Consider the following 25427-nt stretch of genomic DNA (forward strand, 5'->3'; position numbering starts at 1 on the left):
TTTAAATCAGGATCAGATGTTTTTCTGAAAGATCTGCTCTAGGAATGATTTTGGGGCAGTTCTCTGGCCTGTGCTAGGAGGCCAGACTACATGATCACAATGGACTCCTCCGGCCTTGGACTCTATGAATGAGGGAGCAGGGTTTCTGGTGAGAGGGAGGGGTTTGTAATAGGGAGTGGAATTTGCCATAAGGAGATGGAGTCTGTGCTGAGTGGGCAGGGTTTTCAATGCTGAAGTGGAGTCTCTGATGAGGGGGTGGGGTCTCTGTTGAGGGGACAGGGTCTGTGTTGAGGGGGTGGGTCTGTGCTGGGGGGGCGGTCTGTGCTGAGGGGGCAGGGTTTGTTATGAGGGGCGGGGTCTGTGTTGAGGGGGTGGGGTCTGTGCTCATAGACTCATAGGTCAGAAGGGACCAATATGATCATCTAGTCTGACCTCCTGCACAAGGCAGGCCACAGAACCCTACCCATCTACTTTTATAACAACCCCTAACCCATGACTGAGTTATTGAAGTCCTCAAAATTGTGGTCTGAAGACCTCAAGCTGCAGAGAATCCACCAGCAACGACCCATGCCCCACGCTGCAAGCAGGAGGCGAAAAACCTCCAGGGCCTCTGCAATCCGCCCTGAAGGAAATTCCTATCCCGACCCCAAATATGGCGATCAGTAAACCCTGAGCAATGTGGCAAGACTCAACCAGCCTAGCACCCAGGAAAGAATTCTCCCTGCAGTAATCAGTCTCATCCCATCCAACATCCCTGAAGGGTGGGATCTTGCTGAGGGGGAGGGGTTTGTTCTGAGGGGCGGGGGTTCTTGTGCTGAGGGGTTGGGGTTTGTTATGAGGGGCAAGGGGTTTGGGTCTGTGTTGAGGGGGTGGGTCTGTGGTTGAGGGGGTGCGGTCTGTGTGAAGGGCAGGATCTGTTGCTAGGAGGTGGGGTCTGTATGAGGGGCAGGGTCTGTGCTGAGTGGGGAGGGGTTTGTTACGAGGGGCAGGGGTCTGTGCTGAGGGGGAGGGGTTTATTATGAGGGCTGGGGTCTGTGCTTGAGGGGAAGGGTTTGTGTATGAGCGGCGGAGGAAGAAAAAACGAGGTCTGTGTTGGAGGGGTGGGTTCTGTGGTTGAGAGCAGGGTGTGTGCTGAGGGGAGGGTTTGTTATGGGGGCAGGGTCTGTGCTGAGGGGGAGGGTTTATTATGAGGGGCGGGTCTGTGCTGAGGGGGTGGGTTTGTTTGAGGGCCAACGGGGTCTGTGCTTGAGGGGGAGGGTTTGTTATGAGGCGGCGGGTCTGTGTTGAGGTGGGTCTGTGTTGAGGAAGCAGGGTTCTGTGTGAGGGGGAGGGGTTTAGTTATGAGGGGGAGGGTCTCTGCTTAAGGGGGCGATTTGTTCATGAGGGGGCGGGGTCTGTGCTAGGGGAGGGTTTGTTATGATGGGCGGAGGTCTGTGTTGAAGGGTTGTGGAGTGAGTGTTGGACGGGAGCAGGGTCTGGCTGAGGGGGGCAGGGTTTGTTATGAGGGGCAGGGTCTGTGCTGAGGGCGTGGGGTTTTATGGGGGCGGGTCTGTGCTGAGGGGGTGGGGTTTGTTATGAGGGGCGGGGTCTGTGTTGAAGGGATGGGTCTGTGTTGAGGGAACACGGTCTGTGCTGAGGAGGAGGGGTTTGTTATGAGGGGCGGGGTCTGTGTTGGAGGGGCGGGATCTGTGCTGAGGGGGGTGGGGGTCTACTCTGAGAGTGGCGTTGTTGACAGACAGGGTTGCCAACTTTGGTTGGTGGAATTCCTGGAGGTGTCATCACATCCCGTAGTCTTTAATTACAAACTAATCTTGAATTCCTGGAGACTCCCGGGCAATCCTGGAGGGTTGGCGGCCCTATTGGGGGGGCGGTCTCTCCTGGACGGGCGGACTGCCCGGAGACGGAAGAGCGTCTAACGCTGGGGGCGGAGTCACTCCCGAGGGGCGAGGCCAGTTCTAGAGGGCGGGGCTAGCCACGGGCCCTATTCCTGTCCCAGCCCAGCCGCCGCGTCTCACGTGCCCGTGCGCATGCGCGATGCCAGCCTGCGTGGCCGCGAGTCCCGGATTTAAAGGGGACGCGGGGGCGGCGGCGCTGGCCTAGGGGGCTGGGCCTGTGGGTCCCCGGACTCTCCTGCCGGCGGCTGCCGAACCAGGTGCCTGGGGCGGGGCGGGGCGTGTCAGGGAAAAGTGAGGGAGGGGCTGGCGCTGCGCGGGCCCCTGTCCCGGGGCTGGTCCCGGCCCGGCTGCGGAGTCGCTTGGGCAGGGGCAGAGCGGCCTCTGCTGTGAGGCTGCCCGGGTCCCTCCCCCGGCCGCCGAGCTGGGCCCGGGCGAGCGGCTGCTCCCCAGGCGGGGCCTGAGCGCGGGCGGGTGCGCAAACAGCCCTGCCCCGGCTGCACGCACGTGGCTCGCTCACGTGGCTCTGCGTTCAGCTAGGGAAAGCGCTTGGGACAATACTTGGGGGCAGCTTACGCTGCTCAAAGCCTTAGGACGGTGCCTTATTTCGTTCCCCTTTTCCCCTGACTCAGTGGTACATCGAGGGAGCTGTATGCCTGCTGTTCTCAAGGTCCTCTTCTCACAGACTGCCAGGACACTAAGCAGAAGGGAAGGACTTTGCTTGCCCCAGAGACAGGCTTGTCTGCTGAGATTTGAAAGTTGCCTTCTGGGTCTCCCTGTGGCCAACCCATTTACTTGGTCCCAGTTGCTGGTAAGAAATAAGTCTCTCCTTTCTGCCAGCAGAAGCCGGGGAGCTTGTGCTGAAGAGTTTGCTGTTGCTTCAGCTTTGCGTGTTTGGCCTCGTAGGCGCTGCACAGTCCCTGATGAGATGGCGGAGCAGAGGTACTGCGTGGACTACGCCAAGCGCGGCACAGCCGGCTGCAAGAAATGTAAGGAGAAGATCTTGAAGGGGATGGTGCGCATTGGAAAGGTGGTCCCCAACCCCTTCACAGAGTCAGGTGGGGAAATGAAGGAGTGGTACCATGTGAAGTGCATTTTTGAGAAGCTAGAGAGGGCTCGGGCCACAACAAAGAAGATTGAGGACATCACAGACTTGGAGGGTTGGGAAGAGCTCCAGGATCCGGAAAAAGATATGATAAACCAGCATATATCAGGTGAGATGCTTGAAGTAGAAGCTCTGTGACGTTGTCTTGGGCCTTAATAATCTGTATTATTAGGCAATGCTGTATGTCAGTGATTCCTACCCAACAGTGTATGGACCAGTAAATGGAATTGCAGTTCTTTGGGACTAGGTCTGTTGTCTCTTCCTCTGCATTATAATGAGTCTCTAGGATGGGCTGCTTTCCATTCAGTGGTGCTGTGATCCATCCTGGAGATTGAGAAGTGTGAGGACCTGTGTTTGGAGAAGCCCGAGTTCCCTCATGTACAAGCGAATGGGAGGTGTCAGGTGCTAGCAAGTATTCTTTGGTTAAATTAATCTACTTGCTCAAGAAGGTTTGGAAGCTAGTGTTGTATGCTGTAATTCCACACACCATTTTCAGTTGCTGTCATCTAGTTGCTAATGCCTTTACCATCTTATTTTTCCTAAAAATGGCCTGCTTGCACTGAAATTGGTAGTATTTACTTTTGCTTTTTCAAACATCACTATTGCTTCTATACTTTTGTTTTCTACAACACCAGTTAGTCCACTGAGTTGTGATTTTTTTTTTTTCTGTTCCCCTTCTGAATTGAGGACTTCCCTTCACAAATTTCTCATCTTTAAGTCTTTTCCTTGAAAATTTTTCACCTTTTGGAGTCAGTCATATAATTTAGCTGTTTAATCAGTTGACGGTGATCGCTGTTGAAAGAGGAGAAGCCTTGTATCATTCCACTGGGGATGAGTGCATTGCGTCTGCAGTTGTTACAGACCTTGGCTACCTTAAAAACCATCTAAGAATCAAAACTTAATATTTTTCCAAAGAGTTTGTGGCACCTAAGGCTTTGGAGTGGATCCTTCCTCATTGCTCCGTGATCCTCAGGGTATGTCTTCATGGCAGAGTTAACTTGGGTGATTGCCTGGGTTAGCCTAGTTTAAGTGTGAGCAGCTGTACCACGAAGCATGCCTGAGTTATTGTGTCCTCATTGGTGCTGCACCCTCACTTGTGTATCACTAGAACTTCTGGGAACATATACCATGGTTCTTTGAACTGCCGTGAGCTGAGGTGCTCTGATTTCCCAGTGAGTTGAGAGAACTTGTCTGTCCTTGGGGAGGATTACCAGCTTGAATGAAAGTGGCACCCAGACTCTAGCCTGTCCCCACAGATGGGCCAGTTAACCCAAGTTTAAAACATCCCTAAACTCACGTGAATGTGTGTTACATGTGCATCGGTGGGATTAGAGGCAACATCTAAACAAGTGCCTGAGTTAACTCTGCAGTGAAGATGTATTCTCAGAATTCAAGCACTAAGAGTGGAAGAGGGAAGCACTGTTGTCTAATGGTGAGAGCAGACACTAGGAGCCTCAAATCTTGGCTAACGTTCACAGCTAGCTCTGTTTTGCTGTGAGTTTTGGAATATCACTTAACCACTCTGTTTTCTTATTTGTAAAATGTTTACTTATCTCATCCCTCAAGGTGTTGTGGGTTAATTGTTTGTAAATTCTGACAGAAGTTGTTCATTGCAAAGGGTTGTAAATTACTTACCTGATTTTGTTTTGAGGGATTACGGGTTGCTTTGAACCTGATGTTTTACCTCTTACTGTGTTCTACAGAGACCACTTCCAAGGCGGCGAACACACCTAAGAAAAAGGCGACTATCCAGGCGAAGCTCTCCCCCAGTGGACAGATAACCAGTCCCAAGAAGGAGCTACTAGTTACCCCTAATCCTTCTCCAAAGAAATTCTCTGGCTTCAAAGGTGGGAATTATGCTGGTGCTGGGGGAACCTTCATTCCTCTTATAATATTAGCATTAACAGTGGAGCTTCAATTTGAGTCAAACCTCAGTAGTTTATATCTAGTGACTAAGAAATGATTGAGTGCTAACAAAACTTCATATTTTATTTACTTTGTGTAGACAATATTAAGTGTTTTCTAAGCTGTTAGTCATAAAAGAACTGACATTTGCATTATTTTGGTGATGTGTACAAAAGGGATAAAACCTACCAAATCTTCCCAGAAAGAGTAAGGAGACTGGAGAACTGTATTTATAAGTCTAGATCAGTGGTTTCCAATCTTTTTCATTTGTGAGCCCCTAAAAAATGCACCCCCCATTGGAAATCTTAGACACAGTCTGCGAACCCCCAGGAGCTCATGGACTACAGGTTGAAACCACTGATCTAGATCAAATGTTGACTTGGGTTATCTGTAATCAGAAGGAGCTGCACCTGTCAGTGGAAAAGCTCTGATTTGAAATTATATGAACCAGGATCTGGACTCAGTTGTATGCATGAACAATGATGATATTTTGAAATCTTTAACTGAAGTGGAGAGTGTTTTTATTTTGTGACTTACACTGACTACCTGGCTGGTTCTTGGAAGAGCCTTTTAGATTTGGAAACTGCACCCTTTTCTATGGAAAGAGAGGCTGAAATAAACCAGGGAACACAATCTGGGATTTTTTTTAATATTTAGTGACACTTGTTAAAGTAAAATCACTTTCCCTAAAAATTGCAGAAATGTGGGCACAGCCCTTCTTTGCCTTGGTACCACTGGAAAAAACTTCATTTCTAAATGAAAATTCAGTAAACATGGTTTACTGAATTTGACAAACTCTGTTTTTGTAGGTTATTTCATCGTGCTCTGAATTGTATAACAGAAGCTAGAGATGGAAAGACTCCATTATTTCACCCAGTCTTTCTTGCCCAGATAAGATTCTCGTATGCTATTTTCTAGTTTTGTCCAGTGTAGCTCTAAGAAATTGAGCATCCATCTTTCTTGTGGGTGATGGAAGGGAAACCACAGAGTTGGCAAGTATTGAAATAAATTTCTCATGGTTTTCAGAATATAACTGTCCAGATGCTGTGCGGATCGCTTCATCCCCCCCAAGTGGTAACCTGTTAACTGAAAGTTTCTGTAATAAGTTGAGTATTTGCTGGTTAGTTCCTGAACTTAGAATCATAGAATATCAGGATTGGAAGGGACCTCAGGAGGTCATCTTGTCCAACTCCCTGCTCAAAGCAGGACCTGTCCCCAACTAAATCATCCCAGCCAGGGCTTTGTCAAGCCTGACCTTAGAAACCTCTAAGGAAGGAGATTTCACCACTTCCCTAGGTAACCCATTCCAGTGCTTCACTGCCCTCCTAGTGAAAAAGTTTTTCGTAATATCCAACTTAACCCTCCCTGACTGCAACTTGAGATCATTACTCCTTGTTTTGTCATCTGCCACCACTGAGAACAGCCAAGCTCCATCCTCTCTGGAACCCCCTTTCAGGTAGTTGAAAGCAGCTATCAAATCCCCCCCCTACTCTTCTTTTCTACAGACTAAACAATCCCAGTTCCCTCAGCCTCTCCTAATAAGTCATGTGCTCCAGCCCCCTAATCGTTTTTGTTGGACTTTCCAGTTTTTCCACATCCTTCTTGTAGCGTGGGACCCAAAACTGGACACGGTACTCCAGATGAGGCCTCACCAATGTCGAATAGAGGGGAATGATCACCTTGTGAGCAGTAAAGAGCCCTGGGTTTAGTTAATTAAGTTATTGCTAGGGTATTGGTCTTCTTGTCTCTGTAACATCAAGACAAACAGATGCTCACTGGGTACACAGAGTAATTACATTATTACAGTAGAACCTAGTTTATCCATAGGCAACTGGAAATTGGATTGTGTCCCCTTAAGTTCACCTGTTGCATAGTAAAACAAATTTCAGATTAGTTAAATCCAGGGACTTAGAATTTATTTTATTTGGATGAACTAGTTGTGGTGTACTTCAGGAGTCCAGATCCAGTTTGTGGCTCATGGGATGGGCTCCATCTTGGCATCTGCCTCTGGAAGTTGAGTGGGAAGAAATGAAAAATGGTTAGGGAGGGATTGTAAGGGAGCCTGCAGCTTTGTCAAGCCTTTTCCTTCCACTGAAGATTGCCTTTTGCTGTGAGAATGTTGGGGAAACCTGATGCTAGAGTGGAGAATTGCATATAAAGTGAGAATAAAATGAAAGGATCTGTCAGCATAACAATTTTTCATTGAGATTTTAACTTTATTTCATAAATTCCAGAAAATTCTCGTGCTCTGAGTGCAAAGTACATGCTAAAGTAGTTGAATTTTTTGTTAAAAATGCACATTCAGATTTTTAATCGTGCTTTTACAAATCTCAGTGCTGTGCACTTCACTACTCAGGTTTGAAGCTTTGCCAGCTTGTTGGGATTGTTCTTGCTTTTCATTTGCCTGGACAGTAGTGACCCTCATCTTCAAAGTTTGTACCATATCATCCCAAGCTGCTTACTAAAAGTTAAATACATGCTGTGTCTCCTTTTGTACAGCTAAACCGGGCAATTCTGATGAAGTCCCTGAAAGCTCTCCCCACAAGTCTAGCCTCTCTGCAAAGAAGTGTGACCCAAAGCACAAAGATTGCTTGCTGCGGGAGTTCAGAAAGCTGTGCGCCATGGTTGCCGAGAAGCCCAGCTATAATGTGAAAACGCAGATCATTCAGGACTTCTTGCAAAAAGGAACTGCAAGAGGTGTGTGTGACTCCTGCTTGGGATTTTTTGGTGTTGGGAGGGCATCTGAAAATAATGAACTGCAGAGGCCACCCAGCTTTGTCAGGGATGGGGACAAAGGACAGTCAAGTCCATGAGTAAGATGTGATTCACAGAGTTGTGCACTGCACCACTTTTGTCTCTGTTGTGATGTGGGCAGGGCCTACGGTGTGGACTGCCTTGCTCTCATCTGTTATCTAGATAATAAGTTCAATAAAACTGGGTCCTGTGGTGGGATCAGGAGAAATGTTTGTAGCTGGTGCTAAATGTGCAGTAACAGAATTAGCTATGGGGGACCAACTGGGAGGTGCTTTGAATGTAGAGTAGTACCCCATAGGGCAACACATGGTGGGCCATGGTTGTGTTGCTGTCTTTTAGAGTTAGTATTTACCTGCTGGGCCCCTGCGTACATGAATCTGTGGCCTGTCACTGAGACTAATGTCTGACAGTTTCTAATGACGCACACGCACTTTTCCAGATGGCTTCCATGGTGACCTCTACCTGACTATTAAGCTGCTATTACCCGGTGTCATTAAAAGTGTTTACAACTTGAACGACAAGCAGATTGTCAAGCTGTTCAGCAGGATTTTCAATTGCAGCCAGGAGGAGATGGTCCGAGATCTAGAGCAGGTCAGTAAAGGGATGGAGACTGCATGTTCATTTCATCTCTCACTATTCATCCCTTTGATACTGAAACCACGCACACTTCCCTTCACTCGAAAGGATTGTAAGATTTCAGAGCTGGAGTTGGTCGTTCTTTCATAATGAAGCTTCCCACAAACTGGGAATGTATAATGGTATTTCAGCAGAATGCAGGCTAGCGTTACGATGCACATCAGTTAATCCCTAGCATCCAGGACTAAAGCTATGCTAATGCAAAAGTTATGAACAATACACTGGTCACGCCTGACACACTGAAATGTTTGTTGTTGCTACCCCAGGGGTTCTTGTTTTGTCCCATTTAACTGATTGTTTTGCAAGGACTTACTTTAAAATAAAAGCAAAATTATAACCCAAACAACGATGATGGGTCCACTTCTGTAGGCTTAGAGTGTGCTACTGTCTAGTGAACGCAGCAAGAATTCACGGCACATAAATGCTACAAGATTGGATTCATGGTGAGGAAATTAAAGGCCCCAGATGTTGCAGTGGTGGAAAATATGATGACAGCAGGACACAATGTCTGTGTCTTGCGTATACCACTTAAAAAGGAAATGGCTGAGAGGACCCATCCCAGTGCTGTCTGTTGCCTTTCCTTGCTCTTTGGTTGTGACCCAGTCACTGAGGTCAGGTGTCAGACTCCCTTTTCCCCCTCCTACTAAAGATCTAATTATTGACGCATGCTTCATCTCCATCCTTTTTGCCTTAGTCTCCTGCCAAAGGTTTGATAAACACCCTGGTTTTGTTTGTGTTGGAGACAGGGAGATGTTTCCGAAACTGTGCGCATCTTTTTTGAAGAGAGCAAGTCCTGCTCTCCTGCTGCCAAAAGTCTCCTTACCATTCAGGAAGTGGATGAATTCCTCACTCAACTTTCAAAGCTTTCCAAGGAGGACGACCAGCAAAGTGTGCTGCAGGATATCGCTAGCAGGTAGGTGAGACACTGGTAAATCTGACTCTGAGGCCGTAAACACAAACCAGTGAGTGGTTCTGGTTATTTTTTAAGGGGATAAGGATCTGTCTCTTGCATTTAGATAACTGGTTTGAATCCAGCCCACGTTGGTTGTATTTGCACTCTGGCTTTTTGACAGTCTGTGTGAAATGTGTTGGCTTCAGTGCAGTTCCTAGTGGATAAGTGTGCACATTAAAAACTATAACCGCAATTGTTACTGACTGAAAAGGCCATTAAGACTGAACTTACTCCTCGCCTCTATAAAGGGTCCTTTAATGGCAGAGTTGAATCTCATTTGAGTACCGATCAGTGTGGAGAGCGTGTTGCTTTTGCTCATGCTGTGTGTAAAGAATTTCAGTCTTGGCTATCAAGTCAGCATCCAGCACCAGCACTGAGCAGAAGGTCAACAGAGAAACTTCTGATCTAATCTGTATGTAAAGCTGCTGTTCTCAGCCACTGTGAGGGGAGAAACCCTAAAGAACTTGGGAATGTGTCCTGCTCAGTCACCGTATAGGTTTCTGGCTATGGACCAGTTACAGTATTTTTAACTTACATTCATTCGTTACATTTCAGAATGAAGTTGTTAACTATCTTTCTACAATTTCTGTATATGAAGAAATAGAATTACTGTAGGGATTAAATTTGAAGGACACCGTGAAATCCTTCAAGCCATATATTTTTGGGCCTGTAAGAGTATAAAATCTCATACATTTTTTGTTCTTTGACCATAGTAAGACTTTTGAATTGATCCTTCCAGACCTGAATAATGACAAACACTTGGGCCAAGATGTTACAGTGTAGCAAATTATTTTTAATGCCTCAATTTTTGAGTGCTTAACTTTTGATACCTTAAAGGGACCTGATTGGCAGTGCCCAGCACTTTCTGAAAATTGGATCCATGAACGCATCTCATGTTGGACACCCAAAATTACTTTTAAAAATCTGGACCCTGATATTTACCATGCCACACAGACTTGTCACTCATCTGTCTAAAATCAAATATTCGATACTTGGTTCCATCTAGACTTAGTTCATGATTCAGCTGACTGTGGATAGGAATGCTACATAGTGCAGAAGTCAGTGTTTACCCTCTTTGTCAGTGAGACGGAACTGTTACTACCATCATTTTTTTCTCAACTGTGTGATAAGAGCTCTACTTCGGCCAGCTTCCTGTTTGCTTTTCCTAATGGCTGTGTCAAGTACTTGTTTCTTGGTTTCTGCAAATATGCTCTTATTCTATTGCTAGTTATTGCCAAAAGAATGAATTCCTTGGAGTTTGCAGCAAGACCTTCTTGAGTTTTTCCGTTTTTTTTCCCAGGTTCGACATGTTCTCAATCTTTTTAAACTCTCCTTTAATTTGTATTGGAGTTGGTCTCTTTTGTCCCTCACTGGAAAATATTGACTTGAGAGAATCATCCTCAATCCCACTTCACCCCTTCCCTCAAGGCTCCACCCCTGCCCCTCCTCTTCCCACCCCCTCCTCCGAGCATGTGCTGTCCCCACTCCTCCGCCTCCATCCCAACATCTCCTGCATGCTGGGGAACTGAGGATAGGTACTCTACGTTGTCCACCAGCCATGCTGATCACCTCCTCCCCCTCCCTCCCAGTGTCTCCTGCACGCCACTGAACAGCTGTTCCCAGCATGCAGGAGGTGGTGGGAAGGACGGAGAAGAGGGGAGGGAGGGAGGGGCTGGCGGACCCACGGAATACCCTCGCAGACCCCAGTTTGGGAAACGCTGGTCTAAAGGTTGATACAAAGAAGTCTATCCTCTGACCTCTTACGTAACATCATTGCAAACTGCGTTGCAAACTATATGCGTAGAACAGCACTGAATAGCCCTCCTCCTAGAGATGACTGTATCAGCTAAATAACCCATTGTGCAACAGTGAGAAAAGGGCAAATCCCTGTGTTAAATCCTGTGGCATCTTTAATATCTAGACATTTCACACACTATCTCTTCTAAAAGCCCGCTCACCACAGATGCAGTAAATTGCATGGAACTCAGTTTCCCACTGAAGGATGAAAGGCTTTGACCCCGCTGGGATTTGAACCTATGCTTCTGGAGAGTTTGGGAGCCTTATTCTAAAGTTTAGGTCACTGGCTGAGCCATCCCCTTAATGTATTTCTTTTGATTATTTGCATAGATTGTTGGGAGCTGAGCAAGTGTTTCAAGCAATACCACACACCCTGATTTCAGTACTGTGACCTGTTGAGTGTGTGGCTTGTATCTGCTGTAACTTCAGCAGACAGTGGGCATACCTCCAACATGGGACAGTGATGGTATTACTGAAATGCAGCTATGCCATCTGCCTCGTGATTTTCATAACACATGTAACGGTAAGATCAGTTACACACCTTGCTTTCCAAGGAAGGTGATGGGAGCTTCATTTCCCCAGTCATTCAGAGCTCTAGAAAGTACATTGCAGTGACTGGGGGGCTGGTGGCTTTAAACTGCTCTTCTGCAGAGAGGCCCACGCTGTGTTATGTAACTGCTATTGTAGTGACACTATATAAGCTAAAAACTCTATGGGACTCAAATTTGAAGGGGGTCCTCATCTTTAACTTCTGCTTCTGTGTAGTCATACTCTCATTCTGCTGCATTGTTTATCCTCTGGTGCTGAGGTTTGGAGCAGATTCCTTTCCCTATTATTAAGGGAAGGAGTAGTTCAGATGAATATCTTCTGATTGAATCCTCTTTTCATTTTAGGTGCACAGGGAATGACCTGAAATGCATCATCCGGCTAATAAAGCATGATCTGAAAATGAATGCTGGTGCAAAGCATGTGTGAGTTCCACATTTACTGTCTGAGACATAAAAATGGAAGCAGGCAGCAGACTCCTTAACTGTCTGCAGAGAGGCTTGGCTTGAGAGAGTGACTTTCTTTTTCCCCCTTAATTGTTTAAAGGTTGGATGCTTTAGATCCTAATGCTTATGAGGCATTCAAAGCCTCACGCAATCTCCAGAATGTGGTGGAGCGAGTGCTGAGGAACCAGCAGGAGACTGAGAAGTTGCCAGGTCTGAAGCGAACCCTCAGCGTGCAGGCCTCACTGATGACCCCTGTTCAGCCCATGCTGGTAATGTGGATTTCCTCAGTACCTTACATAGGAGGGAGAGATGAGGATCCTCATACAAACTGTCTTGAGATTCTGACCTTTAAAGATCAATAGATGCATAAATGGTTATGCAAGATGGGGTGCGAGGCACAGATGTAGTACCTAGCTTTAAACTTCTCTTCCATGGAGAGGCCTGCACAAAGAGTGTTATATAAGTGTTACTGTAGTGATGTGTGACATAAGCAAAAATCTCTCTCTGAAACTCACGTTTCTTCAGTTTCTTCTGGCTTTTCTTTGGAAAGTTTTGTAGAAAATCATTTCTGCTCTTTTGGGGCACAACGCTTCAGATAGTTTGTTTTTCTTTTTGTTGGAACAAAAGAGAACTAAATATTTCTATCTTGGCTAAGTGGTCCGTAGAGGTGAAGAAGGTACTTACAGCCTCTAAATATTTGGAAGAGGTGGAGTTACATGGAGTGAGACAGAGTTCTAAATAAGATTGACTGAGTTAAGTTAAAAAACAGAGAACTTGGTCTGAAGGTCAGGAGATATTCCCTGATAACACGATCTGTTTAAAGGGGAACTCGTCAGCAGGAAATCTGTCATTCCAAAAAACTAGTTTAAAGTAATTCCAGTCACTATGTTCACAAGTGAAGTTTTTGTGGGATTCTTCTTTCCTGTCTTCTATAAGGCTGAAGCCTGCAAGTCAATCGAATACGCAATGAAGAAGTGCCCCAATGGGATGTATGCAGAGATCAAATACGATGGGGAGCGAGTTCAGGTCCACAAGAATGGAGATCACTTCAGCTACTTCAGCCGAAGCCTCAAACCCGTCCTCCCTCACAAAGTAAGTAGAGTCCTAAGCTCCCTTTTGTAATTTGCCTTCTGTTTGCTTTTCTCCTCTCTGGGCTCATGTGATAAACTGTGAATTCCCAGCAGTCCCTGGAGCCAAGAAGCCCAGGTGTCTGTTGCAGACCATTGCGTACCATATCAAATGTTCTATGAATTTTGAAAGCTGCATTCAACACTCTAGGCAGAATTCATTGTTAACCTCTTGGGGCATGTCTATGCTGCACAGTAAGCCCGGGCTCTGACTCAGGTTTGAGCCTAAGCCCTGCTTTCTTCCACACCCAAAGCAGTCAGACTTGGGTCAGCAAGCACTCAGGACCTGGATCCGTAGGACCCTTCTAGGGGGTTGGGTCACAGCTTGAGTCCTTGGGTGCAAGCCCTGTCATTTTGCATTGTAGATACAGCTCAAGCTGCACACCCAAGTCAAAAGGTCTGCATAGTGCAGTATGGATGTGTGAGATCTTGGCCCAGGCCAGAAGGGACTGTTGTGATCATCTAGTCTGTCCTCCTGTACAACACAAGCCAGAGAACTTCCCCAAAATAATTCCTACAGCAGATCTTTCAGAAAAATATCCTATGTAGATTTAAAAATTGTCTAATGGAGAATCCACCAGTATCCTCAGTAAATTGTTCCAATGATTACTCTCCTCATTCTAAATTCTTGCCATATTTCCGGTCTGAATTTGTCTAGCTTCAACTTCCAGCCATTGGATAATGTTAGAGCTTTCTCTGCTAGATTGAAGAGCCCATTATTAAATATTTGTTCCCTATGTAGTTACTTGTAGCCTGTAATCAAGTCACCCCTTAACTCTTGTTATGATAAATAGATTGAGCTCTTTGAGTCTGTCACTATAAAGTGTGTTTTCTAATCCTGTAATTTGTGGGAAATGCCCAGGAACTGCTGGGAACTGAGGGTTGAGTGTCATTTTGACACCATACGTTTAGTGGTTGCTTTGATTCGGAGACACTGTGTGTGAAAGCAGGTGAATGATGCTGGACGCTTGTCCCATTTGGTAAGATGTACGGTAGGAGAAGTATTTATGGCATGTGAGAACTGATTCATACTGTGAGGCACAGGTCGGGGCTCAGACTTTTTTTCTGAAAGCCTAAGTCTGAACTCACTCTCCATCTTCTAGAATTCATGTCCTATATACAAACCTGCTTCCTCTCTCCTGCCTCTCCTTTCCATGTTTCTCCATAACTCCCTCTTCCTCTCCAGGAAAGTCTGAGGGGTTATGATTCTGCCTCTGCTTTGTACCTACTCCAGTCTCTCCGACACCTCTTTGTCAGGGATGCTTTGGCTGCCATCCTGGCATGGATTAGTTTCAGTAGGATGTGGTGGGGTTTGTGAATGGCATTGTGTTATGGATGGTTGCAGTGTATTTAATACTACAGCCTTATCTGTTAAACAAAGTTGAAAAGGGGAAATTGCTCCTCCTGCAGGATACTGCCGGTGTGTTCCCATGTGTTTATAGCTCTGATTCAGTTCTCTCTCCAGTGTACAATTGCTTGCTGCTGGGATAGTGAGAAGCTGTCCAGCCAAGCCCATTGCATTCTGAGTGGAAAACATTGTGTGTGTTGCTGTTTGCTTTTCTTCCAGGACTGCATGAAGGGTTGGGGGCCCCTATCTTTGCTAAAAGAATGAGATAGACCGCTTGGCAGACTTAGAGTGTAAGGAAAGTAAGTCACTGCTGTGTGCTTTTTCAGGTAGCCCATTTTAAGGACTTCATCCCCCAGGCTTTCCCTGGTGGACATAGTATGATCCTGGATGCAGAAGTTCTTCTGATTGACAACAAAGCTGGCAAACCGCTACCCTTCGGGACCCTTGGAGTGCATAAGGTACCAAAGTGGGCACTTGCCATGTGTTGCTGCCGGAGTCTGAAAGTTAATCGCATCTGAACAACCAGCTTTAGTCTGTCAACTTAAATTTTTTTTTGTCATTCAGTTCATTATCACTTAGGGCCATTCACATATCCAGTGTTGAATAAAACACTAGAGGAAGATCTGGTCCCTGGCCCAAGGATGGGATAGTGTAAATTAGAAGGTACAGCTGAGGCACACTGCACCAGATTATCAGAAGATCGTCTGATCAAATGGTGGTCCAGATGTTTGGGAAACTTCAGCCCAGGATGGATATCAAAAAAAGATTGCCAGGAAAAATCAGTCACTTACAGGCTTCTCTGCCATTGCTTGCAACATTCTTTAGCAGGTGAAAAAGGACAGACTGATACTGACCTGAGCTTTAGGTCTATATCAGTATGATTTTAAAGCTCAGACTGAGGTGAGGATCAGGGCCATAAACTGAAAATTAAATTGGAACTGTTTGTTTTGTTGATTTCTAAGCAGCTGGTTATCTGAAATCAATGGAAGGTTTGTTTGGGTTTTCCTCCTAGCAGTAACTCCTTTTACTTGGGTTGCTTTAAGCCATTAATATCATGTAGCTTTTATTACCGGGTCACTTGGAAATTAACATGTTTTATTTTCCTGTTTTGTGCGTAAAGAGACACTGTAAATTTAAATCAGGCTTCGTAGGAATGTTTATGGCTGTTGCAAAATACACTTTTAGCATGAAAGATTAAAGAGGGGGGAAAATATTTTTCTATTTAGTGTTCTGTATGCTTGAGAGCACTTTGCATATAGTCACATTTCTCCTGTGTTCCTGCTTGTGTAATAGCTTTTGATGGTAAAAACAGATTGATTTCTTTGATCTTAATTGTTTTGCAGAAAGCTGCTTTCCAGGATGCCAATGTCTGCTTGTTCGTGTTTGACTGCATCTATTTCAATGAGACCAGCCTAATGGACAGGTGTGTTTGGCAGACAGCCTCACTGATATTCAGGATGGAGAAATAGGTGTAGGGCAACATTTTCTAAAGCACCTAAGTTCCGTGTTCAAAACTGACTTAAGCATTTGGGAGCCTAAGTCACACTGAAAAACAGTGGGATTTAGGCTCTTAAGTACCCAAGTCCCTTTTGAAAATGGGATTTGAACTGTTAAGTGAGGCACTTTTGAAAATATCAACCCTAGTCTGAAGATAGATTTGCATATTTTCCTCCTCAAAATTCTGGCTGGCATACTGGCAAATGGAATATAGGTCACAGATTTCTAGCCAGAATTCTGGGAAGGAAATAACACCCTACATTTTTAGTGTTACTAATGTGGTCAACATCTAAGAGCAACAGAGTAGAAGCTAAGACTTCTTGGTTCTGTTCAGAACTCTGCCACTAACTACTCCTGTTGTGAGCTTTGGCGGGTCACTCCTGTTGCCTCAGTTCATTTGTATAATGTATACATAATGTGTAATGAAGACCACCTAATTCACAGAGGGGTTGAGAGGCTTGCTCAGTATTGACAAAGCACTTTGAGATCCTTGCGTTATCAGTGCTGTAAGTGCAAGTTGTTGTTAAAAACAGAACTTTCCACTTCTCTATGTGGAAATAGATGTAGGAAGGCATTTGCTAAGTGCTGTTTAAATGTTCACGTGACTAGTACTTTGTGTCGATGGAGATCTTTTGCTTCTCATTGGTTGATGTGTCTGTACTGTGTTTCTTAGGCCCTTGCGTGAGCGTCGGAAGTTTCTCCATGATAACATGGTGGAAATCCCCAATCGGATACTCTTCTCCGAGATGAAGCATGTCACAGTGAGTTCAGTTTCAACCAGTGAAAAGGCATCTTAAATCGTAATCTCTCTGGCCTATGAACTGGGCACTTTCCAGCCCCATGATTAATGGAACAGCAGTATAGTTAGTGGTGCAATTGTGGTGATTGTTATCTGAGTGATAGTCCTCCTAGATTCCGCTTCTGGTGTGCTCAGATTCTTTTGGCCTTCAGTGTTTAGGAGAGCAGGTGCAGCCCCTCTTGAGGGCATAAAGGGTGGAGTGGGCTCATCATTTCTTGCTATCTGTGGCAGCAATATGGAATCTTTGTCATGTCCATCCGCTTACTCTATCCACCGTGCAATTTTTCATAGACTAGTTAATAGTATAGTTAAAGAAGCTCCTGCAAGAACATGGGGAGAAACTGAAATCCATTGTGAGTGAGGGGGTAGTTAGTAGCCCAAACATCGCTACTGGCTTCAGTAAACGCTTCAGATAGAGCAGCTTGGTTGGTGTCCCCTTCCATCAACATGAGTAGGGCTTCATGGCTCTAATCTTTGGAAATACTGAAAGAGAGGGGTCCAGATAACTATTGGGGACCTTCCATTTGAAGGTTGTGATATGTTCAGTGCATTTACTGATGAATCCCTGCATGCTTTGAAAAATTCAAGAGTCACTCTCCACTCATTGGGAGTTTGCACACCAGCTCCTAGGAGGAAGCAGTGACTTTCTGCTTATTGCTACAATGCGCAAAGGACATCGGAGCCACAGAGGGAGAAACAGGGTTCCAGCACAGGAGGCCCTCTGCCTCTTTCTCCCCTACTGCACACCTTGTGTCTACCTCACAGCAAGTTTGTCACCATCATTGAGAGCCAATCAGAACCATTCCAAGATTTATGCCCCTTTCCCCCGCCCCCTCTTTGGCACACCTTTTTTTATATTTGGGAGGCCTGGACTCAGGTTAATGGTTCTTAGAAATTATAACAAGGGGTATTCCATCCAATTTCAGCTGTTTTCTTCCCACCTCATTCCCTGACGCTACTGTTAAAACAATTGGATTTCCTTCTAAATCTTGGAGCAGTGAAAAGAGGTGCGTTTGGAAATCAGAGGGAAGAGGTTTTACTGATCTTCTTGGGGATTAGATAGCAAGGGAAGCTAGCACCTGATTCTAGATTTGAGATGTCTCAACAGGTGGATGTCAGTCCATGCTTTCACGCAGCACTGTACCTTAGCTGAGGCATCAAGATCTGATGCCTGCTTTGGTAGAGCTGTCCTGCTGTCATAAATAAGACTCCTAATATCAACCTCCTCAATGAGATTACTGCCTTCTAGTCACCAGAAGTGAAATCCATGTGGACAATCACTTGAACAGTTACTTACCTTAGTGAGTGTGTAGTCCATGTGGATTCCATGACCAGCCCTCCTCCTCTTCCTCTACAGCAGAGTCTTATATCATCTGGATGCTATATGGTGAAGGAACTGAGGGACAGTTGAGTCTGCTCCATCAGCTTATACCTGTAGGTGAGGAGCACGAGGATGTCAAAGACTTAAGTGCAGCCCGAAAAGACACTGCCAGCCAAAAGACTCTGCTCTCGCATGTGTGGAGTCACGTGCACCAGAATTGGAATCCATTTGGATGACACACCTAGAATAACCACATTTACTGTAAGGTCAATGACGGTTCTTTGTGTTTGGAGAGATTGGTGGCAGTAGTCGTTACATTCCCAGACTGACAATAGAGAAAAGCAGGTAGTGGGACTTGTCTCTCTGAAAATCACGTGCTGAAATTGGCTTCTTGTTCATTTCCCTTGCAGTCACTTCATTTTCTTTATGCATTTCTGCTCCAGCCTGAGAGCTATAATGGTAGGCACGGGAATGTCCATGAACACAGCCCCATCTGGTAGGGTAATCTTATCACAACAGTTGCCTTTTCCTTCCAGAAAGCTTCAGATCTGGTAGATATGATCAGTCGAGTCATCCGTGAAGGGCTGGAAGGACTAGTGCTGAAAGATGTAAAGGCAAGTCTCCTTATGGTCATGATTTTTCCTTGCTTAGACTTTCTCTGGAATCTTGGAGTAACAATTTCTCAGGAGAAGTTTGCACTATGTGTAATGTAAAATTGTTTTCATCTGATCTTTCCTTGAACTCTGCTCTTAAGTAAATAAAAGCCTTTGAACTATGTCGAGAATGCCATACAGTGGATTTCATCTGAGCTCCAGATTACTCACTGCTTCTTACCTAAACCAGTGTTGTTCTCACTTCCTTCTCCACTCACGTATTGTTTTCCTGCCATCTGGTCTCCTGGTGATCTAAATGCGTGTGATGTCCCTGAAGCAGGGCTGTATCGTGCTTTTGTGTCTATCGCAGTGTAGTCCAGTGGCTTGACACTGAACTGGGAGTCAGGGAACATGGGTTCTAGTCATGGCTCTGTGTGACAATAGACATGTCACTACATTTCCCCATACCTCAGTTCCCCCCTTTGTAAAATGTGGCTAATGATACTTTAATCCCCTTTGAAAGTGATTTGAGACCTATGGATGAAAACACTGTGGCTTTTATTTATTATTAGCCTGTTTTTGAAGTGTCATGTCATCTTGGATTTTGGTAGGTGCTGTTTTCATGAACAAGGGAAGCCTTAGTCTAAACCTTTCCTTTTGAACTGGAGTACTGAAGTACTCTAGTACGGTGTTTCTGATACCAGGGACTGACTTGCTGCGTTCCTAAATTGTGTCAAGGAGCTCTCTGGGACCAGCCTAGTCCACGGACCAGTCGTGGAAACACTGACCAAGTAAAGATAAAAGTCGTGGGCCACTTTTTTAAATGGTTCCGCACAGAAATCTGAATGGGCTCCTTTCTGATTCAGCGTTCTTGCTTATTTGCAGAGTACGTATGAGCCCGGTAAACGTCACTGGCTAAAAGTGAAAAAGGACTATCTGAATGAAGGTGCCATGGCGGACACGGCAGACCTGCTGGTTCTGGGAGCTTTCTATGGACAAGGCAGTAAAGGTGTGTCTCCTCGAACTAATGTGAGTCGATAACTTGCCTATGCTTCAGGTAGGAGAAAAATCTCTGGTTCATTGGTTTCCAGGCAGTGTGTGTGTGTGTGTGTGTGTGTGTGTGTACTGTACTGTACTGTAACCCACAGCTAGCAGCCAAGCTCCATTACGGGCTACAGTGTGCATAGCTGAATGAGTTGGCAGCTGCTGCACTGTGGCCCAATGGACAGATGCTCATTGTAAAGCTTTGTGGGTGGGGGATTGCCTGGCTGGAATCCCATCACAAGCCTAAATTCCCAAGGATCACAGAGACTGGGAACCACTGTTCAGCTTGATGACTCTTTGTGTGCCGTGAAGTGGTGGGCTCTTCCTGGTACTCCGATGCTGAAACCCCCTGCTCCCTGTTCCAGGTGGGATGATGTCCATTTTCCTCATGGGCTGCTATGACCCCAAAAGCCAGAAATGGTGCACGGTGACAAAGTGCTCTGGTGGGCACGATGATGCCACCCTGGCTCGGCTGCAGAAGGAGCTGGACATGGTGAAGATCAGCAAGGTGAGGGGGGCTCTGCCATGTGCCTGGGAGGGCACATATTATATTTGGATCCAAGGTCAGTGTGTGAGGCTACTCGCTGTTCAGTTCCCATTTAGGCTACTGGAGATTCCAATGAAGCCGGAGATGGCAGTGTGTGTGATTTGCTGTACTTAACCTCACTAGCCACTAGATGGGAGAGTTGCTTCACAAACGCTGAGACCGCAACTTTCAGATGCAAGTGCCTTTGACACCTAAATCCAGGGGTGGGCAAACTTTTTGGGCTGAGGGCCACATCGGGGTGGGGAAATTGTATGCAGGGCAGGGGGTTGGGGTGTGGGAGGGGGTGTGGTGTGCAGGAAGGGGCTCAGGGCAAGGGATTGGGGCAGAGGAGGGGTGTGGGGTGCATGAGGGGGCTCGGAAGGGGGTTGGGGTGCAGGAGGGAGTGTGGGGTGCAGGAAGGGGTTCAGGGCAAGGGATTGAGGTGAACGGGTGCAGGGTGCAAGCAAGGGGCTCAGGGCAGGGAGTTGGGGGGTGGAGTACAGGAGGGGTGGCAGCGGCGCGCGCCGGGGCCAGGGCAGGCTCCCTGCATGCCTGCCCTATCCCTGTTCCCCCCACTGCTCCCGGAATTACTGTGTCCCCTGGGGGCGGGGGAGGGGGGAGTGTCCGCAGAGGACTCTTGCCACATCTCCAGGTTCCCTGGCCAATGGGAGCTGTGGGGGATGGTCCCTGGAGGCAAGGGCAATGCATGGAGCCCTCTACCCCCCTCCCCTCTCAAACCCAGGGGGCTGCAGGGATGTGATGCTGGCAGCACCGCAGGCCAGATCCAAAGCCCTGAGGGGCCGGATCCGGCCCACGGGCCATAGTTTGCCCACCCCTGCCTAAATCCAATCTCTCAGGTCACTTTGTGTCATCTAGGTGCAGAATTTTAAAGATCAAGTTTGCAAATATTGGGCTTGGAGCATTTACCTGGCATTTTAGAAGGCTGAGAATTCATTTTGCCTGGCACATGTGCGTAGACTAAAATCCATTTATGATGAGTTAAACCATTTGGGGAAACACTTAATCTTCACATGGGATGAACATAGAGATGGAAGCCAAGTCTCCCAAATCAGCAGAGGGGTTGCTGCCGATCTAAGGGATACACTGCCTCCCAGTACCTGCTTTCCTGGGGCATGAGGGAGTACCTTGGCCTCTTAATGGTAGAGATCCCTTGTGCGGAGATGCAGTGAGCTGTTGCTAATCATAAAGTCGTAGAACATCAGGGTTGGAAGGGATCTCAGGAGGTATCTAGTCCAACCCCCTGCTCAAAGCAGGACCAATCTCCAGGTAAATTATCCAATAGATTTTTGCCCTATATGCCTAAATGGCCCCCTCAAAGATTGAGCTCACAACCCTGGGTTTAGCAGGCCAATGCTCAAACCACTGAGCTATCCCTCCCCCTGAAATCTACCAGGTGTTAGTGATGATGTCGTATTCAGGCCTGTATATTTGCCTGAGAGAATTTTGGGTCTTGTGTACCCATTTGATTTTTGATATTTTTATATTCTTACTAATATGTGTGAACAAAGACACTGTTACATCTGCCCGCAAGCAGATTGGGAGTGCGGGGGGAGGTAAAAGAGAGAGCTAGTGTTGCTGGGCAGAATGGGAGTGTAATATACGAATGCACGCTTGAAGGACAGTCCTGCCTCAAACGCCTCTCCTGAGATAAGGTCAAGCAATCAGTCGGGAGGGGCAAGGAGGGTTGGGGGGGGAGGTATAAAAGACACTGAAAGGCCAAAGAAATGCTTGTCTCTGACCAAAGCACAACCTCACTCCTTACCCCTCTCGTGGGATACAAAAGAGGTGGTGCCAAAGCCCCAAGTCCCTTCAAAATGAAACATGACCATAAATTGTAGACCCTGGGGGGAAAGGCTCTGCCAGCATGCAGAGCTATGGATATGCTTGCCTGCTTAACCCCACTACACATTGCATGGCCTGCACTTCAGATTTCTGCTTTCTGTCTGCGTGTCAAGAACCAGAGTGAGGGCTAATGTCCCCTTCAATACGTATTTGCAGGTTTGTGTTTTATCAGGCATATTGTTGTAATAATCACCCTTCCTATGTTTGATCCTGTCCTTTTGGCCTTCTAGGATCCCAGTAAAATTCCAAGCTGGCTGAAAATCAACAAGAACTATTATCCAGATTTCATTGTTCCAGACCCAAAGGCAAGTGCTTCCTCGGACAGATCCTGCTCTCCAGGGCTGGCATGAGGCAATGCACTAATCTCTTAGCAAAGGCAGAGGTTTTCTATGCTACAGAGCAGTTTCTACGGTGGGGCTCTGAAAGGAAGCACAAGTTCTCAATGTCGCAATTGCAGCCTTTCTTGGGAAAAATATTCCGATGCATCAAACCTCATCTAAGATTTAAATTTTTTAAAATTGAGGTTTCCAGCCCAAGCTGCTATTAAGAGAAGAATAGACAGAAACCTTTAGAGCAGTGGTTTTCAAACTGCGGGTTGCAACTCAGTACTGGGTCGTGGAATGGAAGACACGGGGTCGTGGCGACTCTAGTCAGTACTGTCAACCGGATCATTAAAAGTCCCGTTGGCAGTGTTGCCCGGCTAAGGCAGGCTAGTTCCCTACCTGCTCTGACACCGCACTGTGCCCAGAAGTGGCCAGCGGCAGGTCTGGCTCCTAGGCAGGGGGACCATAGGGCTCCGTGCTGCCCCTGCCCTGAGCGCTGGCTCCGCACGCGGCCAGTGGGAGCTGGGTAGGGGGCAGTGCCTGCAGGCAAGAGCCCCACGGGGCCACTTGTGCACCTCCGCGCCAGACCTGCTGCTGGCCACTTCCAGGGCGCAGCACAGTCAGCAGTGCTAGGACAGCATATAGCCTGCCTTAGCGCCCCTGCTGACCAGGAGCCGCCCGAGGTAAGCTTGTGCCCCAGTCCTGAGTCCCCCCAAACCCTTCATCCCCAGCCCCACCCAGATCTGGCAGCCCCAGCCCAGAGCCCCCTCCTGCACCCGAAACCCCTCATCCCCAGCCCCACCCAGAGCTGGCATCACCAGACCAGAGCCCCCTCCCAAACCCCTCATCCCCAGCTCCTTTGGGTCATGGGCATCAACAATTTTCTTCAACTGGGTCACCAGAAAAACTTGAAAACTGCTACTTTAGAGGACTCATTTACTTCTGGAAAAATCCTGTTTCTCTGAAACACCTGATCCTAGCAAACTCACTTTTCCCAACAAATCCATCCTGGTGAGGGACCTCACATGAAGTGTCAGGCAGAAAGGAACTTTACTAAGTTAAATGGCTTGTGAAAATTGAATAGTAGATATTTAAAGTTGCAATCACTCCATAATTTTGCAGACAGCTTCAGTGCCACGCATATGTTATATTTATTATCTCAAAGTTGGCACACATGTGCACACAATCTGTGATTCTTCTGGTCATGGAATTGAAAACACAACAGTTACTCTTTATGGCTGCCTGTAGGTGTTTGGTAAAAGATCTAACAGCAACACTCAAAGGATTAATTTGTGTATTTCGCTCAGTTTGGCCTGATCTCTTGCAGTGAAAGGGAGGGGGGCTCAGACACGCATTCAGTTAGTAGATGAGAGAGAGAGTTATAAAGGAAACCTGCTGGATCTGCAATATTCTCGGTCTAGAAAGCCCCAGTGTGGGAGATCACAGGTGCTGAGTTCTCTAAAGCAGAAGCCCACACTGCAGATGGCATCTCCATCCGCTTCCCTCGCTGCACCCGGATCCGAGATGACAAAGACTGGAAGACAGCCACCAACCTCCCTCAGCTCAAGGTGAGACTTGTAATCTGTTCACAGGTGTAGCACAGTAAGGACATCAAGCCGAAGGGAAACCCTTTCATAAAGTCACAGGCAAAGTCTGATTGCAGCGTGTGCACAAAGACATCTGCTGGAAGTGTTGTTTGTGGTGGCAGGCTGCATTTTTGCTCTGCTTCTGAGATCAGTTTGGTTATTTAGATTGTAAGGGGCAGGGACCATGTGCTTGTGTTTGTACAGCACCTAGCACCGTGGGGGCCCCATTCTTGGTTGGTTCTTAAGCAGTAGCATAATAAATGTGATTAATAATAATACTGGACAGCAATAGGCTTTCCTGAGGCTTTCAGATACAAGTTACTAGAGCATTTGTGCACCGTTGGGAAATATTTGGCAGCGCATTGCACTAGCTCTTGTAACAGCCAGGATGATGGAGAGACTTTTTTCTGGAAAGTGGTAACCTCCAACCCCTGAGCTCTGCCAGTCTTACCACATTCTACCAAAGCCCAGTAAAGGATGGGGAGACATCTGGGAATTGACTGTAAGGGAGGGGTGAACATAGTGTGACAGCAAGGTCGGAGTGGCAGTCTGCCAAGAGCCTGAACCACACTCGCTGGGCACAACCTGACTGCGTCCTTGTACCTGTCACGTCCTTGACTGATTGAAATGGGTTCTTGGTTGCCTTCACCAGTCAGCTGTTGGTCAGCTGTTCTCGGCCTCACGGTTGTCATTTGGTATTTAATCATGACCCTTTGTTATCCTAGCGTCTTGTGTGGAGCAGCTGATAGGAATTCAGGAGAGGGTGGAGGATGTGGAGAGCACGAGGAAAGGCTTCAGAGGGCAGGTGCTGGAGAGAGGAGCCCTAGGGGGTGCCTGGCTTATCGCTTGTGTCTCTGGGCATTTCACATCTGATGTCAGAATTTCACTGTGGCTAACAGGTAGTATCTGTTTCCTTGCGGGACAGGAGCTGTACCAGCTCTCCAAGGAGAAGTCCGATTTCAATATTGTTGTAGCAGAGGAGGAGGGGTCCACAGCCAGCAGCAGTGGTGAGAATGAGGGAAATTCTAGGTCTTCCACACCCCACAAAATTGCTAAGACCCCCCCAAGCAAGTCACCTCCAAAAGCCAAGAAGCCAGAAGGTAAGAGGGTGCCCTCCACAGAGTGTAAGGGCCTCTGGGGATTTGGGTTCGGTGGCTGGGCTTTTGTTCGCCTTCAGGTGTATGTGTTGCAGCACCATGTACCTAACATTAGTGTCAGTTGCACTGTGCAAAGGGGGCAGCGCCTGTGGTTTTGGCGTTGCAGTTCACATCAAGTGAATGACTGTGGCTCTGAGGCTCACTGGGGCTGAGAGGAGATGGAAGCCAGGCTGATGTGGTGCTACAGCTCAGTATTGAGACAAACTGGTA

The 25427-nt window shown here is 46.9% G+C and overlaps 1 protein-coding gene across 4 annotated transcripts in view; it reads left to right on the forward strand.

Moving 5' to 3' along the window:
• The first annotated feature begins 2020 nt into the window (after positions 1 to 2020).
• Positions 2021 to 25427, forward strand: part of LIG3 (DNA ligase 3) — a 28955-nt gene continuing 5548 nt past the window's right edge. The window contains exons 1-18 of one of the 4 annotated variants that reach the window (XM_075073992.1): positions 2021 to 2152; positions 2736 to 3106; positions 4701 to 4844; positions 7402 to 7599; positions 8096 to 8247; positions 9039 to 9205; positions 11935 to 12012; positions 12134 to 12302; positions 12970 to 13125; positions 14835 to 14966; positions 15852 to 15931; positions 16679 to 16766; positions 18662 to 18739; positions 19604 to 19727; positions 20128 to 20270; positions 22382 to 22456; positions 23896 to 24042; positions 24986 to 25160. In XM_075073992.1, the coding sequence (XP_074930093.1) occupies positions 2821 to 3106; positions 4701 to 4844; positions 7402 to 7599; positions 8096 to 8247; positions 9039 to 9205; positions 11935 to 12012; positions 12134 to 12302; positions 12970 to 13125; positions 14835 to 14966; positions 15852 to 15931; positions 16679 to 16766; positions 18662 to 18739; positions 19604 to 19727; positions 20128 to 20270; positions 22382 to 22456; positions 23896 to 24042; positions 24986 to 25160 (2392 nt within the window). In that variant the 5' untranslated portion in view covers positions 2021 to 2152; positions 2736 to 2820. Of the gene's footprint in view, positions 2153 to 2494; positions 3107 to 4700; positions 4845 to 7401; positions 7600 to 8095; positions 8248 to 9038; positions 9206 to 11934; positions 12013 to 12133; positions 12303 to 12969; positions 13126 to 14834; positions 14967 to 15851; positions 15932 to 16678; positions 16767 to 18661; positions 18740 to 19603; positions 19728 to 20127; positions 20271 to 22381; positions 22461 to 23895; positions 24043 to 24985; positions 25161 to 25427 lie in introns of those variants that run through there. The other 3 variants (XM_075073989.1, XM_075073991.1, XM_075073990.1) reach the window with 3 other exon arrangements.

The sequence above is a fragment of the Chelonoidis abingdonii genome, chromosome 20 (genome assembly GCF_003597395.2).
Source record: "Chelonoidis abingdonii isolate Lonesome George chromosome 20, CheloAbing_2.0, whole genome shotgun sequence".
In the NCBI taxonomy this organism is placed as follows: domain Eukaryota; kingdom Metazoa; phylum Chordata; order Testudines; family Testudinidae; genus Chelonoidis; species Chelonoidis abingdonii.